Genomic DNA, 27,516 nt, shown 5'->3' with positions numbered 1-27,516 from the left:
CTTACATAATGCTAAAGTGCCACAAGTGCTCAGAAACTGATATTAAGACTCCGTGAATGCAGCTGAAATGCACTCATGCACAAACCTTTCACTGTTACAGTTGCGCTGGTCTCTGCTTTGCCTGCTTGGCACGTGTAGCTGCCGCTGTCTTCCACTTTGAGTTCCTTAATCAGCAGCTGCATGAAGCAGCCCTCCTGCTTCATTTCATACTTTGCATTCGGTCTCACCAGTAGCCCGTTCTTCTTCCACTGCACCATAACTGCAGGTTGAGACAGTTCACAGGAAAGGGAAGCCACGCGTCCTTCTTCAACTTCCATGCTATGTAAACCTTGCTTGAAGAATGGAGGGAGCTCTGAGGTGAGGAAGGAAGGTAACGCTATGTTTTTAATATCTAGCTCATAGTGAACAATGGACTATGTACAAGAAGATGTAATAGATTGTTTTACTATGTAAATGTCTGCTGTGGATGAGTTTAAAACCAGTGTACAAACCCTTTACTGTCACAGTCCCACTGGTTTCTGCACCTCCAGCTTTACAGGTGTAGCTGCCGCCGTCCTCAGGTTTAAGATCTTTGATGTGGAGCTGGAGCAGGCAGCCGTCCTGCTTCATCTCATACTTCCTGTTGGCTCTTAACGGTGTGTTGTTTTTCTTCCACTGCACTGACACCCCAGGTTTAGACACTTCACAGTGCAGGGCTGCTGTGCTTTCCTCCTCGGCTTCTACATTTTGTAATTCTCTCTTGAAGAAAGGAGGCAGCTCTGGTAAAATAGGCAAGGAATTTAAAATTCATAATGTATAAGGAACCATGCTAATACATCACTAACTATATTTTCTCTTTAAACTACAAATATTTCAAGTGTGTGAGTTTATTAAAAAAAACTAAACTAATAGATTATGAATAACAAATAATAGGACAGGATAGAATAACAGAAGGCAGCACTAATACCAGAGCTTTACCAAATGATTGGGAAAAGTCTTTTCTCGCTGCACACACCTTTCACTGTCAGAGCTGCAGCTGTCTCTGCAGCTCCTGCTCGACACGAGTAGCTGCCGCTGTCCTCGGGTTTGAGCTCTTTGATGTGGAGCTGGAGCAGGCAGCCGTCCTGCTTCATCTCATACTTCCTGCTGGCTCTCAGAGGCAGCTTGTTCTTCTGCCACTGCACTGATAATCCAGGTTTAGACACTTCACAGTGCAGCAAGGCGGTGCCTCCTTCCTCGGCAGCCACATCTTTCAAATCTTGTTTGAAAACAGGTGGGCGCTCTGGAGAAAAAGTCATCATACATACAGGATACATACAATACTTCAGGCATAAACAAAAGTCGTATAAAATATCTTTTCAACAGCTAATGTAAGATAGCAACATACAGAATGAAACGTGTGTGTTTGTATGGTGGATTCTGTTTTGCATACCTGTCACGGACACTTTTGCAGTAGTTTCTGCCGTCCCTGCTCGACACGTGTAGCAGCCGCTGTCCTCGGGTTTGAGCTCTTTGATGTGAAGCTGGAGGAGGCAGCCGTCCTGCTTCATCTCATACTTCCTGCTGGCTCTCAGAGGCAGCTTGTTCATCCTCCACTGCACTGATATCCCAGGCTTGGACAGCTCACAGCACAGCGATACTGTACTTCCCTCCTCTGCCTTCATATTCTGCAGCTCTTTTTGGAAAAATGGTGCAAGCTCTGCAAAAAAATAGAGGAAGTAAAGGTAATGAATAAAAATGTTCCTGGATTACCCGAGTGATGCTTTAGACGTTAAAATGTCCTGAAAATATACCAAATGCAAATCTATAGTTTAACGTACCTTTTACTGACAGATTTGCACCAGTTTCTGCGTTTCCTGCTTGACACGTGTAGTAGCCGCTGTCCTCGGGTTTGAGCTCTTTTACATGAAGCTGGAGGAGGCAGCCGTCCTGCTTCATCTCATACTTCCTGCTGGCTCTCAGAGGCAGCTTGTTCTTCCTCCACTGCACTGATATCCCAGGCTTGGACAGCTCACAGCACAGTAAGGCTGTACCTCCTTCCTCTGCATCTATGTTTTGTAATTCTTTTCTGAAAAAAGGTTGAAGCTCTGGCAAAAATAAAAGGTTGAGGGATTATCATTAAAAGAAAAATTAAGGTAAGGGCAAATAAGTTATAGAAAGTACATGTGATGTAAAAAGATGACTAAAGTTTGCTCCACTTGTTTTTAACAAGTATAGATGATCAAAAGTAATTTTAAAGTAGTTCCCAGTGATCAAGGGCTTGTGAACACTAACGTTTACCATGTAACTGGCCATAATCACAGACCTTTCACTGTTACAGCTGCAGTGGTCTCTGCACGTCCTGCTTGACATGAGTAGCAGCCGCTGTCCTCGGGTTTGAGCTCTTTTACATGAAGCTGGAGGAGGCAGCCGTCCTGCTTCATCTCATACTTCCTGCTGGCTCTCAGAGGCAGCTTGTTCTTCCTCCACTGCACTGATATCCCAGGCTTGGACAGCTCACAGCACAGTAAGGCTGTACCTCCCTCCTCTGCCTTCATATTCTGCAGCTCTTTTTGGAAAAATGGTGCAAGCTCTGCAAAAAAGAAGATGGCTTGAAAGTAATGAACGAAAATGTAGAAATGCAGAAATGATTTCTACTCAGATATTAACGATGCTGTAAAACAAACCAAGCAAATCAGCCATTCACACACCTTCCACTGACACATTTGCGCTGGTTTCTGCACTTCCTGCTTGGCATATGTAGCTGCCACTGTCTTCAGGCTTGAGCTCCTTGATGTGAAGCTGTAAGCTGCAGCCCTCTTGCCTGATCTCATACTTCCTGCTGGCTCTCAGAGGCAGTCTGTTCTTCTTCCACAGCACTGACACTCCAGGTCTGGACAACTCGCAGTACAAGGAGGCTGTACCTCCCTCGTCAGCCTCCACACTTCTTAATTCTTTCTTGAAGAATGGAGGAAGTTCTGGAAAATGTGTTAAAAGGGAGAAGAAAGTCCTTTTGAAAGGTTTTCAGTGATGTCACACCATCACCACGCATTATGTTTCTGCCACTGGAAGGATGCTAACACAGTAACACTTCACACACCTTTCACAGACACAGTCGCACTGGTCTCTGCACCCCCTGCTTGGCACGAGTAGCTGCCACTGTCTTCAAGTTTGAGCTCCTTGATGTGAAGCTGGAGGAAGCAACCGTCCTGTCGCATCTCATACTTCCTGCTCGCTCTCAGGGGCAAGCTGTTTTTCTTCCACTGAACTGGAACTCCAAGTTTGGAGAGCTCGCAGTACAGGGTGGCTGAAGCTCCTTCTTCAGCTTCCACACTCTGAAGCTCCTCCTGGAAGAACGGAGGAAGCTCTGGGGGAAAAGGACAGAAATGGGAATAGTTTAAGAAGAACGCCTCACTGTACGTGCTGATCATAAGATTGTTTAGCTCATTGCCCTGAAGTACCAGTGACGGCGAGTTTGGCAGTGCTCTGCATATCTCCTGTATCACAAGAGTATACACCAGTATCCAGGGGGTCGACGTCACGGATGAGCAGCAGGTTGACTTTTCCGTCCTTGCGCATCTCGTATTTATCACCATTTCGAAGAGGAACGTGGTTGCGTTTCCAGGTAACCAAGGTGGTGAGGTCAGAGGTGGTGCAACTCAAAGTTGCCGTCTCGCCCTCCATGACCACTGTGTCTTTGGGCTTCTCCTCCAATAAAACTAGAATTTGATATCAAATCCCAGTGATCATCAGGGGGTACATAACTTTGAAGCATTTTATTAGTTTTTACTTAAATACACCCTCTCTACTGTGTTCTTATGCTCACCTTTAGGCTTAGGAACAACCAGCAGGCGTGCAGAGGTCCTCTCCTCCCCGACCACAAAAGCAACCGTGCCCGTCTCCTCAGGCGTTGTCATGGTGAGGACCAGTCGGTGCTGGCGGCCGCGACACGTCATCTGGTTCATCTCGTTCTTCTGCAGAGGGCTGTTCCCAAGCCACCAGACGCCCTCGCTCACGTCTGCGTGGCTCAGCTCGCACACAAACACCGCGTCCTCTCCCGCTGTCACCGTTTTGTCTTGAAGCTCTGTAACGATCCGAACGCGCTCTGTGGAGGAAGCAGGAGCTAGATACAGCTTCAGCAGAAAAGGAAATTTGATACGTTTACATTAACTCAACTCAGAAGGGTCAGCTCTGGATTTCGTGTCATGTAAATAAATGAGCCCAATACTTCAACAAATAATGACATTAGACTGCCATATACACCCACCCCTGACAATCAACTTGGCAGTGGTCTTTTTGCCCCTGGTGATGCAGCTGAACTCCCCAGCATCCTCCAGATGCAATTTCTTGATCTGCAGAGTGTGACTGGGGCCTTTCTTTGTCACGATACAGCGTTCTCCTTCTTCCACCACGGTGTTGCCCTTCTTCCACGTTACGGGCACATTAGGACTGGAGACTTCACAGGAGAACAGCACAGACTTCCCCTCCACCACAGTTTGGCTCTCGAGTTCCTTTTCAAAGAACACCGATGCTGCCGCTGCGTGAAGAAAGAGATATTCAGATTACTTTTTTAACAAAGAGGCGATGATCACAGTGTGGTGGGCGTGGCTTGCACTGCCGTGCAGGTAAGGCGGACGCACCTGCACAGCATCCGCAAAAAAGTGTGTGTTGTGAACGTCAACCTTGAGTTGTAATAAAGAGATGCTTGAAAGCATGAACGTGCACCGGGTCTGCTGTGGGTTTGTTACAGTGGTGCTGAACCCCAGGAAGGGGACACAGCAGACCCGCGACTGGGCCAGCCGGGGAAGGAGCTGACCCAGATGGCGGCTGAGATGGTGGCCACACAGCAGGAAGAACTGGAGGACCTGGTTAAGTGCCGCATGCAGAGGATCGCGAGTCTGGCGGCTCAGATCCAGTCCTGGCCGACATCGCCGCCACCCCCACCGTCATCCCTCGAATGCATGGGAGTGGCCGACGTCGGGAATGTTCTGGCGCCCGTGCCGGCCCCCAAGTTGCAACCAGCCAGGACGCAGCCTGCCGCCGCACCCATCCCCACTCCTCAGGTGGGAACGGCTTGTACCGCCTGTTGTTGCCTTTTCCTGCTCCCTGGAGAAGGGCCACGAAACAACCACTGGGTCCACCAACAGCTCACCCACCTGCTCAGCCCGAGCCGGAGGTCAGCACACGGCGAGCACGGGGGGAACCTGCCAAGCTGTCGCTGGAGGAGGAGGCGGAGCACGAGGGTCCATGCCTGACGGGTGACAGGAAGGAAAAAGAGGAGCTGCGCGGGGGTTCACGCCTACTTGTGGAGGAGGCGCGTGAGGATCCGTGCCTGCCGGTGGTCAGGGAGGCGCGTGAAGGTCTGACAGAGGCGCAGTTCTCACCGGGGTGGTAAGCGGTTCAGGAAAGGGATAAATTAATGGGTTCATATCAATTGTGGGATTGCGGTTCCACAAATACAACTCCAGCATGTTTAATGCACAGTTATACAGCGCAGGTCGGGCCTGAAGGATAAGAGTTCAGCCTTGGCAGGGGATCAGTCCGACAGGGCCTCCACTCCTGGCCGCCGCCAGGCACACAATGCACCCGACCCCTACGGTGCCTCCTGCGGGTGGTGGACCTGCAGGAGGATGGGCCCGTGTCCCCTTTTTGGGCTGTGCCCGGCCGGGCCCCATGGACTAAAGCCTAGCCACCAGACGCTCTGCCTCGGGCTTGGCTCCAGAGCGGGGCCCTACCAGGGGGCAAAAGCCCCCAGACAACATAGCCCATGGGTCCAGGGTAGCAATTCGCAATAAAATGCAATAAAGAAAAGTAAACTGTTCGAATACCTCTCACGTTGACTTCAGCTGTCGTCTTCTGCTCCCCGAAGGCGCAGCTGTACTCGCCAACATCCTCTGGCTGGATGTTTCTGATGGTCATCTCAGCTACCCTCCCCTTCAGCGTCATCTGATACCTTCCTCCATGATAAAGCTGGTCCTCCCCCTTCCACCACTGCACGGGCACCCCGGCCCTGGATAGTTCACAGCGCAGGGACACGTTGCCTCCTTCAGGGGCCTCCTGGTTCTTCAGACCCATTTTGAACGTGAGCGGGATAGCTGTGGATGTGGAGAAGAAAATCGAATTTGAAGTCTAACGATCAGGAAAGAACATATTTCATTTGGTAAACGTAGGCTTTAGGAGCATGAATGAACCAGACACTTTCACATCTACACTCTTGGCTTACGTGTGATTGTGACATTGGCTGTAGTCTTGACATCTCCATAGAAACAGCTGTAGAGGCCGCTGTCCTCCAGTTGTGCGTTTTTGATCGTCAGCTCCATGACGCTGTTTCGATTTTTCATCTGGTGCTTGAAATTATTCCTCAGCAGCTCTTCTCCTTTCCGCCACTCCACAGCAAGGCCGGGCTTGGACAGCTCGCAGCTCAGGGTCAGGCTGTTCTCCTCCTCCACCTGCTGGTTCCTTAGCTTAGTCTTGAATGTGACCGGCGGCGCTGCAAGAAGCACCAAAGAGGAGTTATGGAGTTATTTGACTTTTATAAAAGTTCATTCTTTGAGATTGAGTGTTTCTAGTGTGGGAGCTGGGTTTACCTCTAACTGTGAGCTCAGCAGTGGATTGGCTGTCTGTAGTCTTGCAGGTGTATTTGCCGGCATCGCTCTCCTCCACGTTGTTGATGATCAGCTTGGTGACGCGTCCCTCCTGTTTCATCTCGTATTTGTATCCAGGCTTCAGAATCACTCTGCCTTTCCTCCAGTCCACCGGAGCTCCGGGTTTGGAGAGCTCACAGCAGAAAACGCCACCGTCCCCCTCCCTCACCTCCAAATTCTCAACCTCCTTTGTAAATGTAACAGGAAGTGCTACAGAAAAGAAAACAAAGTGAGTGAAATCTGAAATTACAAGTCATTTTCTAAATCTGCCGTGGTTAACAGGAAGTGCTGGGTGTTTTCTCCTGTGGTCATTCCCAGCTGGACAGTTTGTATCTCTACCCCAGCTGTAGTGAAGCTGTAGTGAAGCTTACCTCTTACTTTGATGTCAGCTGATGTCACAACAGTCCCAACAGAACAGCTGTACTCGCCAGAGTCTGCCAGAGTTACGTTTCTGATTAACATCTCCGCCACTCGGCCTTCTTGCTTTGTTTGTATTTTTTCTCCCTCTTTCACCAGTTGAGCGTCTTTCCTCCACTCCACGGGGACTCCAGCTTTGGAAAGCTCACAGCGTAAGGTCACGCAGCCCTCCTCCACAGCTTCCTGGTTCTTCAGTTTCTGCTTAAAGGTCACTGGTATTGCTAAGGAGTGATAGCCAGAAACATTACAAAAACATTTGTAGATTGTTAAAGCTTAATTATAAATGGCCTGTATTTGTATAGCACTTAGTCCCTAAGGACCCCAAAGCTTTACACATCCACACATTCACACACTGGTGATGGCAGCTACATCGTAGCCACAGCCACCCTGGGGCGCACTGACAGAGGCGAGGCTGCCGGACACTGGCGCCACCGGGCCCTCTGACCACCACCAGGCAACGGGTGAAGTGTGTCGCCCAAGGACACAACGACCGAGTCGGGGCTCGAACCGGCAACCTTCCGATTGCAAGACGAACTCCCAACTCTTGAGCCACGATCGCCTCGTGAACGATGTTGCTGAATGCATCTCACCAGTAATAATTGTTGTTGCCGTGGATTTTATCTCATCACAAATGCAGCTGTAGGTGCCGCTGTCCTCGGGGAGGCTTTTCCTGATGTGGAGCTCGTGGATGCAGCCGCTCTGCTTGATCTGGTATTTGTCTCCGTTTGAAAGGACAGTGTCTCCCTTTGTCCACTGCACGGGGACCCCAGGCTGGGACAGCTCACAGCACAGTGTAACAACACCGCCCTCCTGCACCTGAATATTCTTCAAGTCTTGAAGAAATTTGATGGGCCGCTCTAGAAAAGAGCAGAGGAGACATCCTGAAATGCACGTCAGCTTTATGCTGCTGTAGCTCTGACAGGTAGACACTGAGATGAAGTCAATGACATATAAAATAGATTTAAACAAAGATATATGTATATACTGCGTCATTTTTGAGTCACCATACTTCTGTTCGTCATCTTCATCTTTAAATGTTGCTTTATGACATTCAGGATGCTGGAAAACTGCTACAGTGAAAGCAGCAGCGCTCACCATTCACTCTGATCTCAGCTGTTGTCCTCTGTTCTCCACATATACAAGTATAATCTCCACTGTCCTCCACACAGAGGTCTGCGACCTTCATCTCCACCTGCAGGTCCTTTTTCCTCATCTGGTACTTGTCTCCATTCTTCAGCAGCTCTCCTCCTCTCCTCCACTCCACCGCGGACGCAGGTTTGGTGAGCTCACAGCGCAGAACCACACCGCTGCCCTCCGTCACCTCCTGATTGGCTAGCAGTATCTTGAAACTAGGCGGTAACTCTAACGAAAACCAAGAGCCACAGAGAACATCACGTGTCGCGCACTAAAGGGATGTGATTTTAAAATACATAAACAATTATTACAGATAAAATTAAAGGTCACACTGAAATCCATAAAGCATAGGAGGGTTGTTTATGGTACAACTTCAGCAATGAGTGGAAAACACGACTACAGGTGGAGAAATCCAGTGTCCACTCTGCTACAAAGCTACTGCAGAGGAGACGCGGGTATTCGATATGCGCTATAATGGATTAAACTCTAATCCATTATATTCCAGGCTGTGTTTGTCTCATGATGCCTGCATGAGACAAATGATGGACTGCTGCTCATAATAAGATTCAGGAAGCTTTGGCTTCAATGATGCAGGACTTTACAGTAGAGGACACACTGTGACACAAACTGGGTGACGATATGGAAACATGAGTGGGTTCACACAGTGATGACGGTCTACTTAGTTCATTCTGACTATTATGTGGCTGACCTCTTTGACGTCTGCGCTTGGGTGACTCTGTTAAATAATGACATCAAAATTCAAAAAGAAGGAAGAAGAGTGCTTTATGAAATCACGATCAGATGTCGGGGGTGCGTCTCACCTACGACTGTGAGCTCAGCAGTCGATTGGCTGTCTTTAGTCTTGCAGGTGTATTTGCCGGCATCGCTCTCCTCCACGTGGTTGATGACCAGTTTAGTGACGCGCCCGTCCTGTTTCATCTCGTATTTCTCTCCAGGCTTCAGAACGACTCTGCCTTTCCTCCAGCTGACTGCAGCTCCAGGTTTGGAGAGCTCACAGCAGAAAACGCCGCTGTCCCCTTCCTTCACCACCAGGCTCCGGATCTCCCGTTTAAATGTTACAGGAAGTGCTGTTGGAAAATGGATCTTTTTTGGTGATTGAATTTGCAAAGTGCCGTTTACACCTACCCGCTGTATTTGTTTCTTATTCAGTCTTTATTTCTGCTTTTTCATGTAGCACAGAGGTTAAATAGCCAGGACCGATGCAGTTAAGGTCACAAACTGATTTAAACGTACGTTTCACTTTGACTTCAGCGGTGGTTTTCTCATCTCCTGTGATGCAGCTGTATTTTCCTGCGTCTTCCGGTTGGATGTTTAAAACGGTCAGTTTAGCCGTCTTTCCTTCGAGCTCTGTGCGATACTTTCCCCGCGATCCCTCCTCAGAGAGCAGCTGCCCCTGCTTCTGCCACTGAATCGGGACTCCCTTCTTTGACAGCTCACACTGCAACGTCACGCTGCTCCCTTCTTCGGCCACCTGACTCTTCAGGCTCACCTTAAATGTCGCAGGGATCGCTGTCAAAGCAGGCACATATATTTTTATATGTGTGAAGTAAAACAAAGGCAAGAACGAGACAAATATGATTTACAGGTCAAAGTTCAGTGAAAAGACATTTTTCTCAGGTCTCTGTGCAGTACGTTGAAAAGCAACGTTTATCGTTACTGCTTCCACAGAGATAAAGAAGGTAAGTAGCAGCCAGGTGATGTGCTTAACGAACTGATCCTCAGGAAGTGTGACCGACAGAAGCAGAAACGATGGAAGTTTGCTAGTGTGAGCATTCGGGTGTGTGACACCTGAGCAAAGGTCAGACGGTGCAGGCCTCATTTAGCAGGGCTAAGTAATAACGAGATGTGGCACCGAGAGTAAACTCACCAATAACTTTAACCGTAGACTTTGTCCTCTGCTCTCGGCACACACATGTGTAGACACCGGTGTCCTCTGGTACGGCATCTCTGATGCTCAGCTCCAGGACCGAGCCCCTCTGTTTTATCTGGTGCTTGTCTCCGTGCTCAAGCAGATCTCCTCCGAGCCTCCATTCCACTGGGACACCAGGTTTAGAGATCTCACAACACAGCGTGATGTTGTGTCCTTCCTCGACTTGTACATTTTTTAGCTTTTGTTTGAAGACGATGGGAAGAGCTGAAAGGCAAAGTAAGTGGACGAGATAAGTGAAGCGCCTGAAAACAAACATGCAGCACGTCCTTCTTTCACGGGTCTGCTCTGAAATTCACTGAGGTAATTAATTAAAGCCGTAATGTGTGGGTTTCAAATGTGTGACTGCCTGTACCTGCCAGATACACAGAAAACACTAGAACATAAGTTACCATTAACAGTCAGAGTGGCGGTGGTCTCCACGTTTCCACAGATGCACGTGTAGATGCTGCTGTCCTCGGGGGTCGCATCAAAGATCCTCAGCTCGACGAGCATGTCTCTCTGTCGTACGTGACATTTCTCTCCATTTCTAATCGGTTCATCCCCGCCTTTCCTCCACTCCACCGACTGACCGGGTTTGGAGAGCTCACAGCGTAACGTGGCAGTGTTGCCCTCCTCTATCAACACGTTCCTCAGCTTCTGCTTGAAGGTGACTGGGAGAGCTGAGAAACCCATTAAGACCAGATAAATAATCACAGATGGCCTCATATTCCTTTATCAGCTCGTTGGTAAATAAAGTCCTACCAGTAATCCTGACAGTGGCAGATGTCATCTGATCAGCACACACACAGCTGTAGACCCCACCGTCCTCGGGCACAGGTTTCCATATGAGGAGCTCCAGTGTGGTCTCCCGTTTCCTTATCTGGTACTTCACACTGTTCTTCAGCACCTCATCCTCTTTCCTCCACTCTACCGGGATCCCAGGTTTGGAAATTTCACAGCGCAGTATGACGCTGCTGCCCTCCTCTGCTTGCATATTCTTGAGTTGTTGTATGAATGTGATAGGAACAGCTGGAAAATAAGGAGTGACATCATAGACGTGAATAAAAGAGGATAAAAGCTTGTGTGATAGTTTATTGCATTAGCAGCTGTACCTGTGTGTGGCTAACTGCCATATATCAGTGCACAGTAAGTTATTGCATGTTGCATGCGTCTGTATTTCTCACTGCTCCTTTTATACTTGCATGAGCTCGCAATGGATGTGAAACATGTTGTAAATGCTAAAGAAGAAGTTTTTGGTAAAGCTGTGTCAGGTGAGTTTGTAGTGTGATGAAGACTTTACCGTGTACTTTGAGACTTGCTGTAGTGTGGTGGTCTCTGCACAGGCATGTGTACTGTCCAGCGTCCTCGGGTTTCAGGGCTTTGATGGTCAGAGAGTTGATCGTCTTCCTCTGTTTCATCACGTACTTGTCTCCTGGCCTGATGCTCTCAAAACCTTTCTTCCAGTGGACGTGGACCCCAGGCAGAGAGTACTCACAGGTCAGGGTGACAGCTTCTCCTTCTTTGGCCTCCACATGCTTCAAATGGTGGATGAACTCTGCTGGGATGGCTAGGAGTGACAATGAGGAGGTCTTTGCTTATTATAATTTCTCCAATGTAATCATATACAATCTACCAGAAATGTTCGACCCACAGCAACCACGTGACAAATAAATCCCTATTGGTACCTTTGACAGCGACCGCGGCCCTGGTTGTAACAGAGCCAGCACTGCACTCGTACACTCCTGCATCTGTTTTACAAACTTCTCGAATGGTCAGCCGAGCTTCGCACCCCAAACGACTGGTAAAGTATCTTGAGGAGTTCCACATGAGACAGCCATCTTTGTACCACAGGATGTGACACGGCTTGGAGGTCACACAGGACAAAATCAAACCACCTCCTTCGATGGCCTCGCAGTCCTCAAGTGACTTACAAATGGTGGGACGCCTTTCTGGTGAGCAGATGAAGCACAGCACATGTAAGATGTGACAAAAAATACACGTTAAAACCCAAAGATCTCAGCTTTACCTCGAACCAACAGCGAGGCGTACGATCTTTTGTCCCCTGCTGCGAAGGAAATGGTGCCGGTGTCTTTACGGGCCAGCTGTTTAAACGTCAGGGTGTGGAAGCCTCCTGAAAGCACCTGGATCTCATTGAGCTCGTTGGTATAAAGCAAAGTCTCATCCAAATACCACTTGGCCCCAGCGTAGTCACTGGGAGAGATACGACACCTGAACGTGACCGTGTCCCCCTCCAGACACTCAACGTCTTCCAGTTCATCCAGAATCACCACCTTCTGACCTGCGAGACGGAAAAGACAAAACTCTGACAAACTTGCAGCATACATGACCCGATCAGCACCATTAGATTTTTACCAAACATTTTACTCAGCAATGATAAACGTTGCATTGCAGCACTCATCGTATTGGCATTTCTCCCAGTGTGTTGGTTCCTTTGTTTTACAGTGTTTTCCATCACTGCCTGATATGGCCCAGTTTGATTTAAATGATCCACGCTCACCTTGCACAGTCAGCTGTGCCCGGCTTTGCATGGTGCCAACGTCACATATATAAATATCTGTGTCCGATTTCTCCAGTGAGGTGATGGCGAGCGACAGCACCACGCCCTTCTGCCTGATGACATACTTCCTTCCAGGCCGCAGCTCAATCAAGCCCTTCAGCCAGGTCACACGCTTGGCTGGCTGCCTCGTCTCGCACTCGAGTGTCACCTTTCCTCTTTCTTCTGCTCGAGTGTCTTTCAGCTCCCTGGCAAATGTGTGCTGTAACTCTGAAATGAAAAGGCAGCTTAGTAAAGCCGATCCAGCCATGAAAAGCCCAAAGACATATAAGCGTGGAGACAATATCGATCCTTTCAATCTGCTGCAGCCTGTGTTTTACCACTACCTGTAAATGGTTGCTAACCAAGAATGAATGAAAAGTCAAATCGAGGCTACCTCTGATCTCAAGCTTGGCACGGGAGGCCACGCCTTCGGCCTCACAGCAGTACTCTCCAGAGTCTCGGATAGTGGTGCTTTTGATCACCAACCGTGCCAGATGTTTCTCCACGCTCATCTCATACTTGGGGCTCTCCTTGATCAGACGCCCGTTTTTCAGCCAACGGATGGTGACTTCTGGTTTGGTGATTTCACAGCTCAGCTCTGCATCCTCACCAGGCACGGCCTTGACGTTCAACAAGTCCCTGAAGATGTGCACTGGCTTCTCTGTGTGAGAAAGGGCACATTTCAACATCTTGAAACAATTTACAGTGTAGGATATGTATAATGTGTATAAACTCTCCAGGCGTGACCATATCTTAGGAAAGATTATGTACCTTGAACAAAAAGCATGGTCCTACAGGTTAGATCTTTAATGGTGAAGACCACATCTCCAGCGTCAGTAAGTAACGCATCTCTAACTGTCATCGTATACATGCGGCCGCTGTTGGTGAGCTGAATACGGCTGTTGGTAGCCATGAGCTGGCCGTTAATGGTCCAGGAAGGTTTATCGTCAAGATCATGGGAGAGAAGACACTCAAAGGTGCAGGTGTCTCCCTCGAGGACAGCCGTCGTCTTCAAACGCTGGACAATTGTAATGTGTAAGTCTGTAAATAAATACAATCAGTGAATGACCACATATGTCAGCTGAATGCTATACTAACTGTGGATGAGAGCTCAGAAAGGTTTAATGCCACCAACACTCATTAAACATGGTGCAGAGTAAAGGAATAATGACCTTATTTAACTTCTTAAATGGTTTCAGAAATACAAGAGCTTTTACTGATAAACTCGCATAAAACAATTTACCCTGTGGTTTGAGAGCTTATTAGAAATGGCGTTTCTTCTTCTACTCACCATTAGAGATGGACCGATCCGATATTACGTATCGGACATGAAAAAGTGGTATCGGTCCATCTCTACTCACCATGTACTGTGACTTTGGCTTTGGTCTGACTTGTGCCGAGATCACACGTGTACTGTCCTGCATCGTCCTTGCTCAGTGAATGGATGATCAAAGCCATGGACTTCCCAAACTGGAGCAGCTCGTGTTTGTCATCAGCTGTCAGAACTACACCGTCCTTCTTCCAAGCAGGGCTCGCCGTCTCTTTGGAAATCTCACACTGAAGACAAAGCTCCCCTTGCTCCTCTCCAACTGCATCCTCCAGAGGCCTCAGGAACACTGCTGGGCATTCTGGGACACATTACAGGTTAGTCTTTGTGTTGTTATCATTGCAATTTATGTTTCTGAGAAATTTAAGCAACTCCTTCTGTCACTGACCTTTGACCTTTAAGGTGGTTGTCTCAGTGAGAAGGCCCGCTTTGAAGGTAACCCTGCTCTCCTGTGGCCGAAGCTTTTTGATTGTGAGGCTGTGCATGGTGCCCATGTGGTGGATCTTGTTGATGGCGTTGGAATAGAGCCGGACATTATTGAGGAGCCACTCCACATTGGCCACCACGTAGTTGAGTTCACACGAGAAAGTGGCGACGCCATTCTCCTCAATTTCCACCGGTTCAAGGTGTTTGATCAACTTCAGTGTCCGCACTGCAATACAAAGGCTCAATTCATCAACGTGTCCTGAAAAGGCTTCATATTAACGTTTGCATCACCCTGAACCTACCTTCTACTTTAACGTGTGCCGAGCTCTGTGACCCTCCAGCCAGACAGCGGTACTGTCCCGCATCCATCCCCGTCAGGCCGTGGATGGTCAGCCCTGCTCGTTTCCCCTCCCTCTTCATGCTGTACTTGTTAGAGGATTTCAGAGCTGTGCGGCCCTTAAACCAGCGCACCACCCTGGGAGATGGGGCGAACTCACAGCTCAGAGTCACAGAGCTGCTCTCTTTTGCCTCCACGTCATCCAAGTGGTGGACCACCTGAAGAGGCCGCTCTAAAAGGGAGACAGGTTTAGTTCAGCAGCGTGTTTCCATTATTTCACTGGAGAATACCATGTTATCAGTTTGAGGCGGTGTGGGAGATTCACCTTTAACCGTAAGCTGAGCGGTGGAACGACTCTTGCCAGCGACAAAGACCACCGGGCCTGACATGGAGCTTTCTGTGGAGGTGAAGCACAGGCTGTGGAGGGTGGCCTCCCTGTCAATGTCCACTGCCGCGCATGGCTCCATGACCTCACCGTTCAGCGTCCACTTTGGTGGCCTCCCTGATTTCAAGTTGGTCTCTACCTGGAATCGTGCAGGCTCTGGCTCCATCACCTCCACCGATTTCATCCCCCGCACTATGGTGATAGCCTGCTCTGCACGTACAGCATAATACATATTACCTCTACTGCACAGCTCCTGACATCATAGTTTGATTTCATAAGTGTGGGAACCTCACCCTCCACCAGAAGCTGGCAGGAGGTTTTATCATCCTGTGCGTCACATGTATAGGTGTCTTCATCTGACGAGCAGACGTCATTGATAGCAAGCTGCCTGTAGATATCTTGGCTGATTAGCTGATACTTCTTGCTGGGAAGTAGCTCCTTCCTGTTCTTGTACCACCTGACCTCAGCGTTAGGCCGTGACACCTGGCACTCTAGCAGACCTCGGTGGCGATACATGGCGATTTTTACTCTCAGAGGACGCACTATTTGGACTGGAAGCTCTGAGAGTGGAAGAATAAACTCAGGTTTTATGATCTTTATTGTTTTATAAGAGCTATTTCTTGTGTGTTCATCAGGATTTCCTTCATGCCCAGTGTGAGGTATGAATCTCGGGGCTCACCTTGTACCGTGAGGGTTGCACAGGATGAGACCCGCTCTGCCGTGAACCTGATCTCTCCTGCATGTTCTGGTCTGACTGACTTGAAGGACAGAGAATGAGTTTCACCTGAAATCACATTAAACCCAGTATTTTATTCTGCTTATTACCTTTTCCTCGGTTAATTCTCAGAGTTCCCCTTATGGTTCAGGTACCAATGACTGAAGCTCATCAGTTCAAGCAACTATAAGGCTAGCTCCCCCAAAATAAGGCCTACTGCTAAGATAACTGATCTTTTACCTTGGTGTCTGATCTTGATGCTGTCCCCAGGACGGATCCGGCAGTCATCTCTGTACCACCGACCATCCACATCCATCTGGCTGACCTCGCACACGAAGGTTACAGGTTGACGCTCGACTGTGTCGACATCTTCCAGCTCCTTCACGATGTGAATGTCCCTAGCTGGCAGGAAATATCCACACTATGACTCGAAACTTAGTGAAAGTAACCAAAGAGAGCTTTTTGCCACTAAAATATTGGCTAACTGCAATCTGACATATTACTCCATATCATTATTTATTTATTGAACTAAATGGCCTGTATTTGTATAGCTTTCCTAGTCCCTAAGGACCCCAAAGCGCTTTACATATCCAGTCATCCACCCATTCACACACACATTCACACACTGGTGATGGCAGCTACATTGTAGCCACAGCCACCCTGGGGCGCACTGACAGAGGCGAGGCTGCCGGACACTGGCGCCACCGGGCCCTCTGACCACCACCAGGCAACGGGTGAAGTGTCTCGCCCAAGGACACAAGGACCGAGACTGTCCAAGCCGGGGCTCGAACCGGCAACCGTCCGATTACAAGGCGAACTCCCAACTCTGAGCCACGATCGCCTGAACGAACTAAAATGAAAGACGGTGCGCTGTGACTGTATGTTCTGCGGTTCCATAGCTTTGTTGGGTTCATAACACTGATTAACACCGTCTGTCCAAGTCCAGCAGTTGTTGGACATTTCAACTACAGCATGCACTTCACTGCAGAAACTACAGCCTCTTAAAGACACGTATGAACCTCGAGTTAGTGGTTCAGGTTATCGAAGCCCCGGAGAAAGTCACTGACCTGATTTTGGGATCTAACACAGAGATGGTCTGGGCCATATAAAAACATTCAATCCTGTGAGCATGCAAGTAGTTCTGTCACATTACCTCTGACAGTGAGTCGGCCTGAGGTCTGAATGCCATTAGCTTGGAAGGAGAACAAACCGGCATCTCCCAAAGCCACCCTGTTCAGTAAGAGGGAGTGTTTCTTCCCGTGTGTGCTGATGCGACAGTTGGGTTTAGATTTGAGCTGCGTCCCATCCCTCATCCACACGCCCTCTATGTAGGCTAGGTTAAGAGATACCTCAAAGGAGCAGCTCTCACACTCTGAGACCTCTGCGTCATCCAATCCCTTCACCACCTGCAGACGGTTCTCTGGCAAACACACACACACAGGCGGCGTTAGAGGCCTAAAGGCCTTTGACTCATGGTGAGAACTCTGTTGAAAAAGCACAAATGCATTTAGAAATAAACATACTTGCAGCTGCTACTATTCCTCCAGGCTTATTGTCTCCCATGTCTCTTGTTCTTGGCTGGAGAAGTTTGTTTTCTATCACAGTCAGCAGGCTGCAAATACAAACGTACCCGAGGTGACCCTGAGTCATGATATGTTGTCTAACCGTGTTACAAAAAGAGAAATCAGCTTTTCCACGAACTCATTCAGCTCACAGTTCAGGGGTACAGACATTACTGATTTCTGCATAAGTGCTTAAATCTTTTGGACATCATTGCAAAAACAGATTAATTCCTTTCAGGCTAACCATCAAACCACAACGTCCAAAATGGTAACCCCATCAAACTGATATACATGGCATCAGTGTCTCATGTTGTTGATCCCTGTGATGGCGTGCCAGTCAGTAATGAAGAGCAGAGTAATCTCTGTCACCGCACTTGGCTGAGTTCATCCCCACCAATATAGACTCAGCTGTGATCAAACCTCCATAAGGCAACATGAGCTGAACTCAGAGGAAGGGAAAGCTCTGAAAAGCCAACAAGCGATCGACCGATTGATATGATATTTGAGATCATCAAACACGCCAGCTCCTCCCAGCAGCGCTCCAAGCATAGGCCAGTCTGCTCCATTACATTACCTACAGCTAAAATGGTATTTTATGATGCGTCACACACGCCACTGTCTTTGGAACCAGTTATCTAGATTACCTAATATTTTATCATAAGCCTATTAAAATCTATTCTGCAAAATAAACACCAGAGAAATAAAAACTGAAATCCTTTCAGAGCAATACAGCAAACCAGCTTAATACAACTCTGCAATATAATTCAACTATATTCCAGTGATACTCTATTCAACAGGGTTTCTTGTTGGCTATATTCAACTGCAAAAATAAAAAATATCATTTCTATACACATTTCCAAATTAAAGAAGAATACATAAGCTTACCTGCACCAATGCACCAGCTCTCAAACTAAGCAGGTGATCTATAGGACGAACACATGCCTGCATGCACTGTTTCTGCACCTGTTTCAAAAAAGCAAAACTACTTTATCCAAAGCAAACACGAGCTGGATGAAACCTCCAGCGTGGCCACTGATCCTTTGGGAGTGCTGTGCTGTTTCTCACAGAGCCTTTAAGGTTAACAAGATGCATTTAATCCACCAAAGAGCGTGTCCATGCCTCCTTGTGCATCCCAGTTCCCAAAGTTGACAGGCTATAGTGCTTTCTCTTTTTTTCCTGCTGTTATGGAGCATAGTGCTGAACAGCTGACATATCTCTCCCCACACACTAACCTCCAAAATAGCCTTCTGTCAGTATGAGGGCAAAGATAGCTTTGGCTTTAATGGTGCAAGGCACCATATGCTCGACATCACTGGAACCATGAAAAACAATCAGAATGTAAACAGTGGTCCCAGTGTCTCTGATGGTTTTCCACCGTGCATCAATGAGGGGTTGACCAGCTTACAAACATGACAACAAAACGTAGATTCACCTTATTTTAAAGCAACCTTTGTATTGCATCAGAAGGTCTGCAGCATTTTCTCTCAACAATGAGACCAAAATGACCGAACAGCATCAGACGAGTCTCTGCACCATGAGGCTGATGGGGTTTAATCGCCTGCTCTGTACAACCCCGACCCACAGGTTCAAGGTTCAAGGTTCTTTATTTGTCACATGCATCATAGTTATACAAGTATAACACACAATGAAATGTAGCCTGACATGTGCAAAAAAATTGGGGGGGGGGGGGGGGGGGGTGTAGAGGAAGAACATTATATATATATATATATATATATATATATATATATATATATATATATATATATATATATACATACATATACATACATATATATATATATATATATATATATATGTATGTATATGTATGTATATATATATATATATATATATATATATACACACACACACACACACACACACACACACACACACACACACACACACACATTGGGTGCCACAGTGTCTAAAACCTGTTACAGATACAGACGTCAAACAGGTAACAGGAAAGAGGTGGTTTCTTCCACTGTTAATGCTAAAAGGTCATGAAAGATGCATACGTCCTTAAAATCGTTACAAAACAAGTTTGAATGTAGGATTTTCTGTCATCCACACAGGGTCAAAGCATACATACGCACATGTAAAATCAAATCAAGACCCACCTTCATAAGACACCTTTGGAGCCTCGGGCATAACTCTGGCTGCATATTTCACCACTCATCACGGCCTGGTGGGTTTCCTTTTAAACATAGTCAGTAAATTTGAAGTTGGGGTTTTGGGACGGTCCATCAGAGAAGCATCACAGAGCTACATCAGAACAGCTGCAGATCAAACACAAACAACTGGACAAAAGTACCAGTTATTTGGATATGTCACCACTTTGCTGAGGAAGACCAGCCAAGCTGTCGCCCTCCGCTGAGAGGATGTTCAGGAACAGCCCAGAAACCACCAGGGTTAAAGTGTGTCATGAACTCGAAACCGCTGGAACACCAGCGTCACTGTCCACAGTCAAAACAAGTTTTACACAGACTGAGAGGATCCCGACCAAGACAGAAGCCACTGCTCCATAATCGAAGCCTTAAAGTGCAGTTGAAATTTGCAGGCGTACACATGGACAAACCAAATGCCTTCTCCAAAAGATCAAAAGTCAAGCATGGTGGTAGTAGCATTATGCTCTGGGGCTGTTTTGCTGTGAGTAGTACTGGAGGCCCTAAGAAGGAGACCCTCCAAAATCCTCAATTTCACGATGGTTGGATAGATTTTGCTAAGGGACATTTAACCTAATGTTATTTGGGGCGGGGGTTAAGGAAAACACAGAATAAATCCAAACTTGTGCACCAATTCTTGTTTTTTAAAAGTTCAAAGAAATCATTAAAACCTTAAATTACTCTGACATCCATGTCCGTGATTACTGTATGTAACCTTTTGACCACAACTATGGTCTGTGTGGCTGCATCTGGGATCTGAAAAGCTCAGTTTGCCCCAAAAACCAAATACAGGAAACATTACAATGAGACGGTCAAAGCCCAGCAGCCAACCGTGCTTCAGCCTTTATGCTATTGTTTTAACCATTTTTTACGTAGTTCAGATTTGTGGGAATCCCTCATCAAAAAGAAGAAAGCCAGAGCCAGGCAGCATTGTGTAAACCTCAGTCTGACAGACAGTCCCATGTGCCAGTGAAACTGTATCAGCAGAGATTATCTCTGTGGGGCACAGAAAATAACCTGTCATCACTGCGAAGGAGAACGGTGGTCCACAGAAGCCATTCTCAGTTTACAGAAGCTCATTCACTGCAATGTTTAACAGGTAAAATATCGAGTCGGTGTAGGAACAAATATTTCGTTGTATTTCTGACTCGAAGGCTGTCGCTGTTTCTGAAGATGAAAGACGAGCAGCCTCTGATGTCTTGATCCTGTGAAGATGTCCAACAGACGAGCTTTGCATGATGAAATGTGGATCTTTGTGTACAAACTCTAAAAATAGAGTCACGGTAAAGGAACCAAGTCAATGTGAAGATCTGCCGAGGGAATTTAGAACTTGACGAAACAGCTGAACTAAGCCTCTGGATCATGTTGGAAACACTCCCCCTCGTGTGTTTGGCATTTCTTCTGAGCCTGACTCTCTGCACCACACAGAGGCAATAACAAAGAGCACACTGTAGGACTCTGCAGCACGCTGTGATTATTTAAAATGTGGCTCCTGTCGTCGTCTCGGTGCCCTGGAAATGAATTTTACTCTGGCTTTGTGTGTGACACCTAAAGAAAAGAGGATCTCCTTAACCTTCATAACTGAGCGCTACAGCCAGGAAGCCACAGCCTGAACATTAAATGTCCTTGACTGAGCCGCCTTGGCACATCTAATAACAGCTTAGCCTTCAGTCTCACAGCTACAGCCACCAGTTTGACAGGTCAAGGGTCATATTTACATATATATACAAACTGCACCTCAGAGAGAACAGGCCATTCAGAAGTAAGGATGAAGAACCTGCATCTAGATCTTCTTCTTTGTATGGAAGCCCACAGTCTCGGCCTGGCATCCACCCAAACAAACATGACAAAGCTGAGAGGATAAAATCCGACACCAAGCGAGCGAAACGCAGAAAAAGCGAACGCACTGCAGAAGTGGGCGTCCTTGTTCCCACGTGCATACTGAAAAAAAGACCTCCCAACGTTTTGGAAACATTTTACTGACATAGAATTGAAAATCATCAAACTACTGCATTCAATAAAATGTAGGATGCTAATGATTTGAAAACGACTGCGTTCTGTTTACAGGTAACTCCTGCACAAGAGAGAAACTTCACTGATGTGGCTGCAAACACAGGGACTGCAGCTTAATGTGTGTTACTGACGCAGGACAGCGTCAGCCTCACTGAGGGTACAACTCACACACTTCAGTAAAAGACAACAAATAAAAGATCATTTTTTTCCTTTCTTCTTGGTATTTTTGTCTTTAGCTGGTTCTTCTTCTTCCTTTCCTGACGCAGCTTTACTTCTCTTCTTTCCCAGGGGCGTCTTTGCATACCAGCTCTGTTGGAAAAAGAAATCCTTTTATGATTTTAATGTCAGTGACAACAATACTGTCAAAGAATGTAAATGTAAGCAAATCCTAAAGAGTAACTTAACAACCTCTAATAATCTCATGTCTAACCTTTATATAAAGTGATCCGCAGTACTTTTAGTCTATTTTTAGCCCGAGTAAAGCGGGCTTCAATATTCTGCTTCTCAGCCTGTCGTTGAGTTACTCTTTACATCAAAGACATCCACGTTACCTTCAGGGCCTCCTCCTCCTCCTGGAACACGGGGTCAATCTGGGCTAACGGGGCGATAAACTCGGCTGCAGTCAGCGGTCGTTTTGCCTGCTGGAAGACTCGATGTTTGGTAAGAACGCTCTGAATCACTTGGACGATGTGTCCTGGAGTATAGCCGTCAGAAATCTTTGCCAGAGAACTGAGGTCCAACGCCTCGGTCCCTTCACCTCCGTGTTTTCTGATCAGCTGCTTCCACAGGACTGAAGGCAAACAGAGTCAAGTTTAACACCAACGTCGTCGAAATATCGTTACATTCATTACAAAAACATGACGTTTAATTGTCTTTACTGCGTCTTGAGCCGTAGTCAGGTCTTGGGATGAGGAGGATTTTGCTGAACATTTTGCACAGAGACTTGATCTCGGCGCTGTGCGGGTCTCGAGTCGTTCCTATGATCAGAACGCGATCCTCCCCTTTGATCAGCTTCAGGAACTTGGGCAAATCTTTCTTCAGCCGCTTAGGGTCCAACTATTAACCACATGGAAAAATCAGCTTTACAACATTTGTACACAACGACAATCCCTTTGTCTGCTTTACCTCTTTTTCCTCTTTGGGGATTTTCCTGTAAAACATTTTCTCTGCATCTTCGATCCAGATCACTGAAGGCTGCATCAGTCTCGCAACCTGTAAACGATCAGGAGGAACTTAGCAGGATGCAAATGTTCATGGTGATGTGGGTCATTTCTGCTGCTACGCCAGCTGAACACAAGCCTGTCTTTAGATGCACTCTAGTCTGTGAGCCTCAGCCCTCTTTCTTCCGCCTTATTTGGGTTACACTCACGCTGCATTTTTCTATGCACTGGCTTCTTTATTCTGCTTGACATTAACCAGTTTGTCATGTAAGTTCATTAAGGTTCTGCCTTCATAACTTTGAGTCTTTAAGATAATGACAGAAAAATCTGAATGCAGTCTGATTTTACCTTTTTTAAAGTCTTTAAATCACCAAATTCTTCTCATTTGTGCTGCACACGCGAGATTAAAAGCATTGATTGCGGTTGGCCGTTTCACCTTAAACACCATGTGAAGCATCATGGCGAGCCCGCTCTTGCCTGGGTACTTTCCGGCTGTGTTCAGGGGAGACAGATCAAACAGGCAGGCGCCCGTCTCGTGGCAAACCGCATGGACCAGCATCTTTTTACCCACACCTGTGGGTCCGACCAGCAGGACCGACTTTATCAGAGGAGCCTTCTCGTGTACCACCTGAGAGCCTGAAAGTGACGCGCATGTTATTTCAAACTACAGATGTTTTCTGTCCCGTTGATGTGAAAGATCGGTGCTGGCTTTAATACCTAACGGCAGAACTGCGTACAGAGATATGACTTGTCGCACATCTGACAATGACGGCATGGGCTCAATGTCGTGTTGCCTCAGCGTGGTCCCCAGGTAGCTATAGTCGCCTAGGGAGTATGCAGCAAGTCACCTGTTTGTTAGTTTCACATCGACACAATACAAATGTTCTGCAAAACCATAATCAGTGAATAAATCTCACCTTAACAAAGGCTGGGATATAAAATGATGTAATAAGTTACAGCATTTTATTTAATCTGTACTTAACTGAACTGTGACGTATGAATATAGACAGTCGGTGCAAAATCATCAACATTACATCGAACGACTGCGTGAGATTAGTTTTAGCAACGCGAGCCAGAAGAGGGCAGCACATCCACGCGCCATAGTTTCTACTTAACACAGCTCAGTGGTGAACTTCCTGTGGAGTACCAGCACATCATGCACAAGCACACAAAAACAAGTTACAATTAGACAAAAGCATTTCTGTCACAGTGTGTCGTGTCTTACCCAAGAAATCCTGCAGCTGAACATTACGTGTCTGCTTCAGTAAGCCCTGCTCCACCAGCTCCCGACACAGAGACTGCAGAGTCCTACAGATGTGAATAAAAGATGAAATCTCTTCTGCATTGTGCTGAACATCCAATCAGGCTGCGCGTGACCTCACCGATCAGCCGTCAGGTCTTTTTCCTTTTTCTTCTTCTTTCCACTCTTAGAGCCTTTCTTCTTCTGCAGAAACAAACACAATCAGCAACACGCTTCAAGGAATCAGCGTAAACTGCGGCCGCCGTCTCTCAGTCAGGTACCTTGGCGTTTGCTTTCGTCTTACCGCCCTTGTCTTTATCCACAGACAGCTTCCACTCAGCCAGTTCGTGTCTCATCTGCTCATCGACCTGGTGCGAGCAAAACATCACCAGTGAGTGAGGCAAACCCAAGCATTGCATCGAACTCTCTGTTAAGACCAAACGAAATGTTAATTTAAGGCTAAGCAGAAGCAAACGGGTGTTTTGCTGTGAAATGAGCCAAGAATTGCTTTTACAATGGTGGCTCGTGTGCTGGAGCCTTCGCCGCACCTTCACTCGAATTTCCGCCTCAATGACTTTCCTCTTTTCTTCCTTGATCAGCTCCGGGTCGTGCATTTGGTTAAAGTTTCCGTACTCGCTGCGATTGTGCCAAAAGTCTGAGGATGACAAAGATGCAGACTCTAAGTATGCGCGTGAAAGGTTGGCGCTGCTCATCAGGACGCAGCGTGGGGGAAGCGGCTCGTCACTTGGAGGCTGAAGAAGTCACCTGGATGAGTGACGAAACTGAAAACGTCCAGATGAACAGAACTTACAGAGTTACTTACCTGCATGACTCAGCATGCATCAGGATAAACTGTGATACTCACAAAGACTCATGATTGGCCAAAACAAACAAAAACCTTTACGCTTTGTTGCAAACTGGATGTGAATCACGAGTTTTAGTGTTAAAGGTTTTTAACATTTAAACAAACTGTCAGTGTTTGGCACTGGACCGTACCTGCGTAGATTTTACTTTCAACTTCGAGGTCCAGCAGAAATGCAGAGGGCAGCATCTTCAGCCCTGCCTCCTCCACCTGATCGTGATGCAGTTACAGCGATGAACACAAAGTGAAGCGTTTGGTTTTGCTTTGATTGAGCTCAATATTTTGCTATATTCTTATCTAAGATACAGTAATAATCATTTTACAGATTGTTCTACTAAATTAAAAACAGCGGTGTCTCCCCACCTCCTCGTCTTCCTTCCTCTTGTCACTTTTCCCCTTTTCCTTCTTTTCTTCTTTTCCTTTAGCTTTGGCGTTGGCCTCTTCTTCTTCTTTTGCAGCAAATTCTTCCAACAACTAAAAAACCCACCAACGCCACTGTTTACGAACAATATTAAAGCACGAATGAAACCTTTAAATCAGACTGGATTCTACCTGCTGAGGGGTCTTTTCAGCAAAAATGAGGGCAGAACCTCCATCTTCTTCATCTGGGTAGTCTGGAAATGTTCCTGTAGCATTGCTAAAACATCGAAGATTCAAACGTGAAACTAAACCCACCAAGTGTGAAAAAGCTCCGTGACCAGAGGGAAAAATCATGGAAACAAACTCTCTGCCAGCTTACCGGCACTCAGTGAACCACTGCTGAATTTGCACCTTCATGCTTTTGCTCATGTCGTCCCCTTCCACATCCCGTAGTTGGTTCATGACATCCACTGTGGCCTTTTGGTAAGCCTCCTCGTGCTCCATCTGTTTTACTCGTGTGGAAGCCGCGATGGCCTGGGCCGTCATTTCCGCAGGGCGTGGCTCCTCATACTTTGGATCCATATTCTAGAACAAAAATTCAGCACTCTAGTGTTTCCTTATAAACATTAAAAAGTATCTTGATGAAGCCGCATTTTACCCACCATTCCCAGAAGGATCATCTCCTCCTCTCTGGCAGTTTTTGTCCTCTTCCTCTGCACGTAGCCCTTCCACACCTGCGAGTACATTCAATTGTACCTGTGAGCATGAACGAGTGCTTGCACAGAAAAAGAAGATGGCACGTGACACGTGGTGTGTGAGTAACGATGGACCTTTTGGATGCAGACTGCAGCGGATTCAGCACTTTCTGCTCCAGGTTCCTTGATCCTGTACATGGTGTTCATATTTAAGTTTTTCATGTTGAACTTTGCCCTTTCACGTCCTTGTCGTGCCCGCTCTGCCACTTGAATAATCTTCACTGCCTCCTCTTGACTCATCTTCTTGGCCATTACAGGCTGTGGGGACAAAAATAGAACAGACAAAAATACGGGAACACCTTCTGCATGACGCCGGCTCATTAAATGTAACAGTTGTTGCATAAGCGTGTAACAAAATGACAGGAACAAATTAAGCGAGAAAGTTTCAGGGCTTTAAAAGATTTGGCTGCTTTTCCACTCACCTCAGGAGTTTCAGTGACCTCCGCCATTTTCAGGATGTCAGTCAGCATGGCCTTTCTTTGCTGCACCTCTTTGCTGCGTTCACTGTGAAAGTAGCGAGGGATGGGGATCTCGAGGTCGGCCTAACAGGACATCAGAGTAAACAGTGGTTACTATGTTGGCCCTGGGCGCCGGTGTGCAGAAGCTTATTTTGGTTTTATCTTGAACTCAGAAATCAAACGTACAGGTATGAGCTTCAAATCATGAAGCACATCATCCATGTAGTGGTACTCTGAAAACTCTTTCTCCACCATTTCATTTTTCAGCTCTAACACTCTTCCCATCACACTTTCAAGAGCTGAGTGAATAAATCTCCTCTTCTGAGGGTGGACCACCAGGTCATAGGCTTTCTCCAGCTGTCTGAAGATTTGGGTGTAGCGCACAAAAAGCACGGCCAGACGCTGGAAGAAAACGACTCTGTCTTTTTCAGGGCCCGGGGGCTCAGCTGGTAGTTCTTCTTCTAGCAGACAGCTCAGCTCTAACTGGGCATCTGCCCACAGCTGGTTGTATGTCCTGAAAAAGTGGAAGCAATCTGATGAGTTTGTGCCAGAACGAACAGTCTGTGAGTGAGAATCCTGAAAGGTACATAATGCAGGTTAGTGATTGTTCAAAGAATAACAAGAATAAACGATCATGACTTGCAAATGCGAATAACAACAAAGCTAAATATTTAAAGAGCAGAAACCAGCACACGTGTCAGCGCTGCTATTCAGCTGGAGTCTCATTACTCATTGGGATTGACAATAATAATAAGACCCTTTATTTATTCTGTGATCAAATATGCTGCTAAATTTGAAATATCCCTGCTGTGATACTTTCTTTAGTTTGACTTACTGGGCACAGATATTTTCACGTTTTACGCACAACAAGCAAACATTAAACACTTCACAACAACAAGCACGTGGCTTTTGAACAGGTTACCTTTGCGACATATTTAGATAGAAAACGTGTCTCTAACCAAAGAAAGGTCCCACGGAGCCGAAACTAAACCAAGGTTAGCTACAGCTAACGTTAGCTCAGCCTTCAGTGCGTGGTCTGTTTCCATAGTAACAGTAACACAGGAAGTCTGTCCGCGTTGAAAGTCGTGTTTCGCTCCGCATACCCTCC

General features: G+C 46.9%; 2 protein-coding genes across 3 annotated transcripts in view; both read right to left on the bottom strand.

The window, feature by feature from the left end:
• The window catches only part of obscna (obscurin, cytoskeletal calmodulin and titin-interacting RhoGEF a), a 40,267-nt gene extending 21,576 nt beyond the window's left edge, over nt 1-18,691 (bottom strand). The window contains exons 1-38 of the mRNA XM_080297062.1: nt 18,625-18,691; nt 18,278-18,315; nt 16,984-17,362; nt 16,071-16,232; nt 15,795-15,899; nt 15,409-15,675; nt 15,056-15,325; nt 14,696-14,962; nt 14,356-14,619; nt 14,002-14,268; nt 13,412-13,681; nt 13,035-13,301; nt 12,602-12,868; nt 12,110-12,382; nt 11,769-12,032; nt 11,384-11,650; nt 10,846-11,112; nt 10,494-10,763; nt 10,042-10,308; nt 9,408-9,683; nt 8,975-9,241; nt 8,115-8,381; nt 7,610-7,876; nt 6,974-7,240; nt 6,546-6,812; nt 6,182-6,448; nt 5,787-6,053; nt 4,226-4,495; nt 3,785-4,063; nt 3,420-3,677; nt 3,059-3,325; nt 2,670-2,936; nt 2,285-2,551; nt 1,800-2,066; nt 1,412-1,678; nt 995-1,261; nt 492-758; nt 86-352 (exon numbers count right to left, since the gene is read on the bottom strand). Of these exons, the coding sequence (XP_080153188.1) occupies nt 86-352; nt 492-758; nt 995-1,261; nt 1,412-1,678; nt 1,800-2,066; nt 2,285-2,551; nt 2,670-2,936; nt 3,059-3,325; nt 3,420-3,677; nt 3,785-4,063; nt 4,226-4,495; nt 5,787-6,053; nt 6,182-6,448; nt 6,546-6,812; nt 6,974-7,240; nt 7,610-7,876; nt 8,115-8,381; nt 8,975-9,241; nt 9,408-9,683; nt 10,042-10,308; nt 10,494-10,763; nt 10,846-11,112; nt 11,384-11,650; nt 11,769-12,032; nt 12,110-12,382; nt 12,602-12,868; nt 13,035-13,301; nt 13,412-13,681; nt 14,002-14,268; nt 14,356-14,619; nt 14,696-14,962; nt 15,056-15,325; nt 15,409-15,675; nt 15,795-15,899; nt 16,071-16,232; nt 16,984-17,362; nt 18,278-18,315; nt 18,625-18,691 (9,586 nt within the window). The remainder of the gene's footprint in view (nt 1-85; nt 353-491; nt 759-994; nt 1,262-1,411; nt 1,679-1,799; nt 2,067-2,284; nt 2,552-2,669; nt 2,937-3,058; nt 3,326-3,419; nt 3,678-3,784; nt 4,064-4,225; nt 4,496-5,786; nt 6,054-6,181; nt 6,449-6,545; nt 6,813-6,973; nt 7,241-7,609; nt 7,877-8,114; nt 8,382-8,974; nt 9,242-9,407; nt 9,684-10,041; nt 10,309-10,493; nt 10,764-10,845; nt 11,113-11,383; nt 11,651-11,768; nt 12,033-12,109; nt 12,383-12,601; nt 12,869-13,034; nt 13,302-13,411; nt 13,682-14,001; nt 14,269-14,355; nt 14,620-14,695; nt 14,963-15,055; nt 15,326-15,408; nt 15,676-15,794; nt 15,900-16,070; nt 16,233-16,983; nt 17,363-18,277; nt 18,316-18,624) is intronic.
• A 2,832-nt stretch (nt 18,692-21,523) lies between these two features.
• LOC113016492 (dynein regulatory complex subunit 11) lies at nt 21,524-27,511 on the bottom strand. 2 transcript variants are annotated; one of them, XM_080297988.1, is made up of 19 exons: nt 27,368-27,511; nt 26,595-26,922; nt 26,373-26,492; nt 26,026-26,208; nt 25,858-25,929; nt 25,575-25,780; nt 25,388-25,472; nt 25,199-25,309; nt 24,970-25,045; nt 24,522-24,628; nt 24,255-24,341; nt 24,116-24,177; nt 23,959-24,041; nt 23,451-23,558; nt 23,170-23,369; nt 22,699-22,785; nt 22,452-22,629; nt 22,125-22,363; nt 21,524-21,882 (listed from the first exon to the last, which is right to left on the bottom strand). In XM_080297988.1, the coding sequence occupies exons 2-19, from the start codon at nt 26,691-26,693 to the stop codon at nt 21,772-21,774; spliced, it is 2,214 nt and encodes a 737-aa protein (XP_080154114.1). In that variant the 5' UTR covers nt 26,694-26,922; nt 27,368-27,511; the 3' UTR covers nt 21,524-21,771. The 2 variants fall into 2 exon arrangements, with proteins under 2 accessions (XP_080154114.1, XP_026015143.1); XM_026159358.2 differs by having other exon boundaries at nt 27,331-27,472.
• Nucleotides 27,512-27,516: the final 5 nt, after the last annotated feature.

This window comes from Astatotilapia calliptera, chromosome 23 (genome assembly GCF_964374335.1).
Source record: "Astatotilapia calliptera chromosome 23, fAstCal68.1, whole genome shotgun sequence".
NCBI classification, from domain to species: Eukaryota; Metazoa; Chordata; class Actinopteri; order Cichliformes; family Cichlidae; genus Astatotilapia; species Astatotilapia calliptera.
Note: the sequence above shows the minus strand (reverse complement) of the source record. Positions and strands in the feature narration are given on the sequence as shown.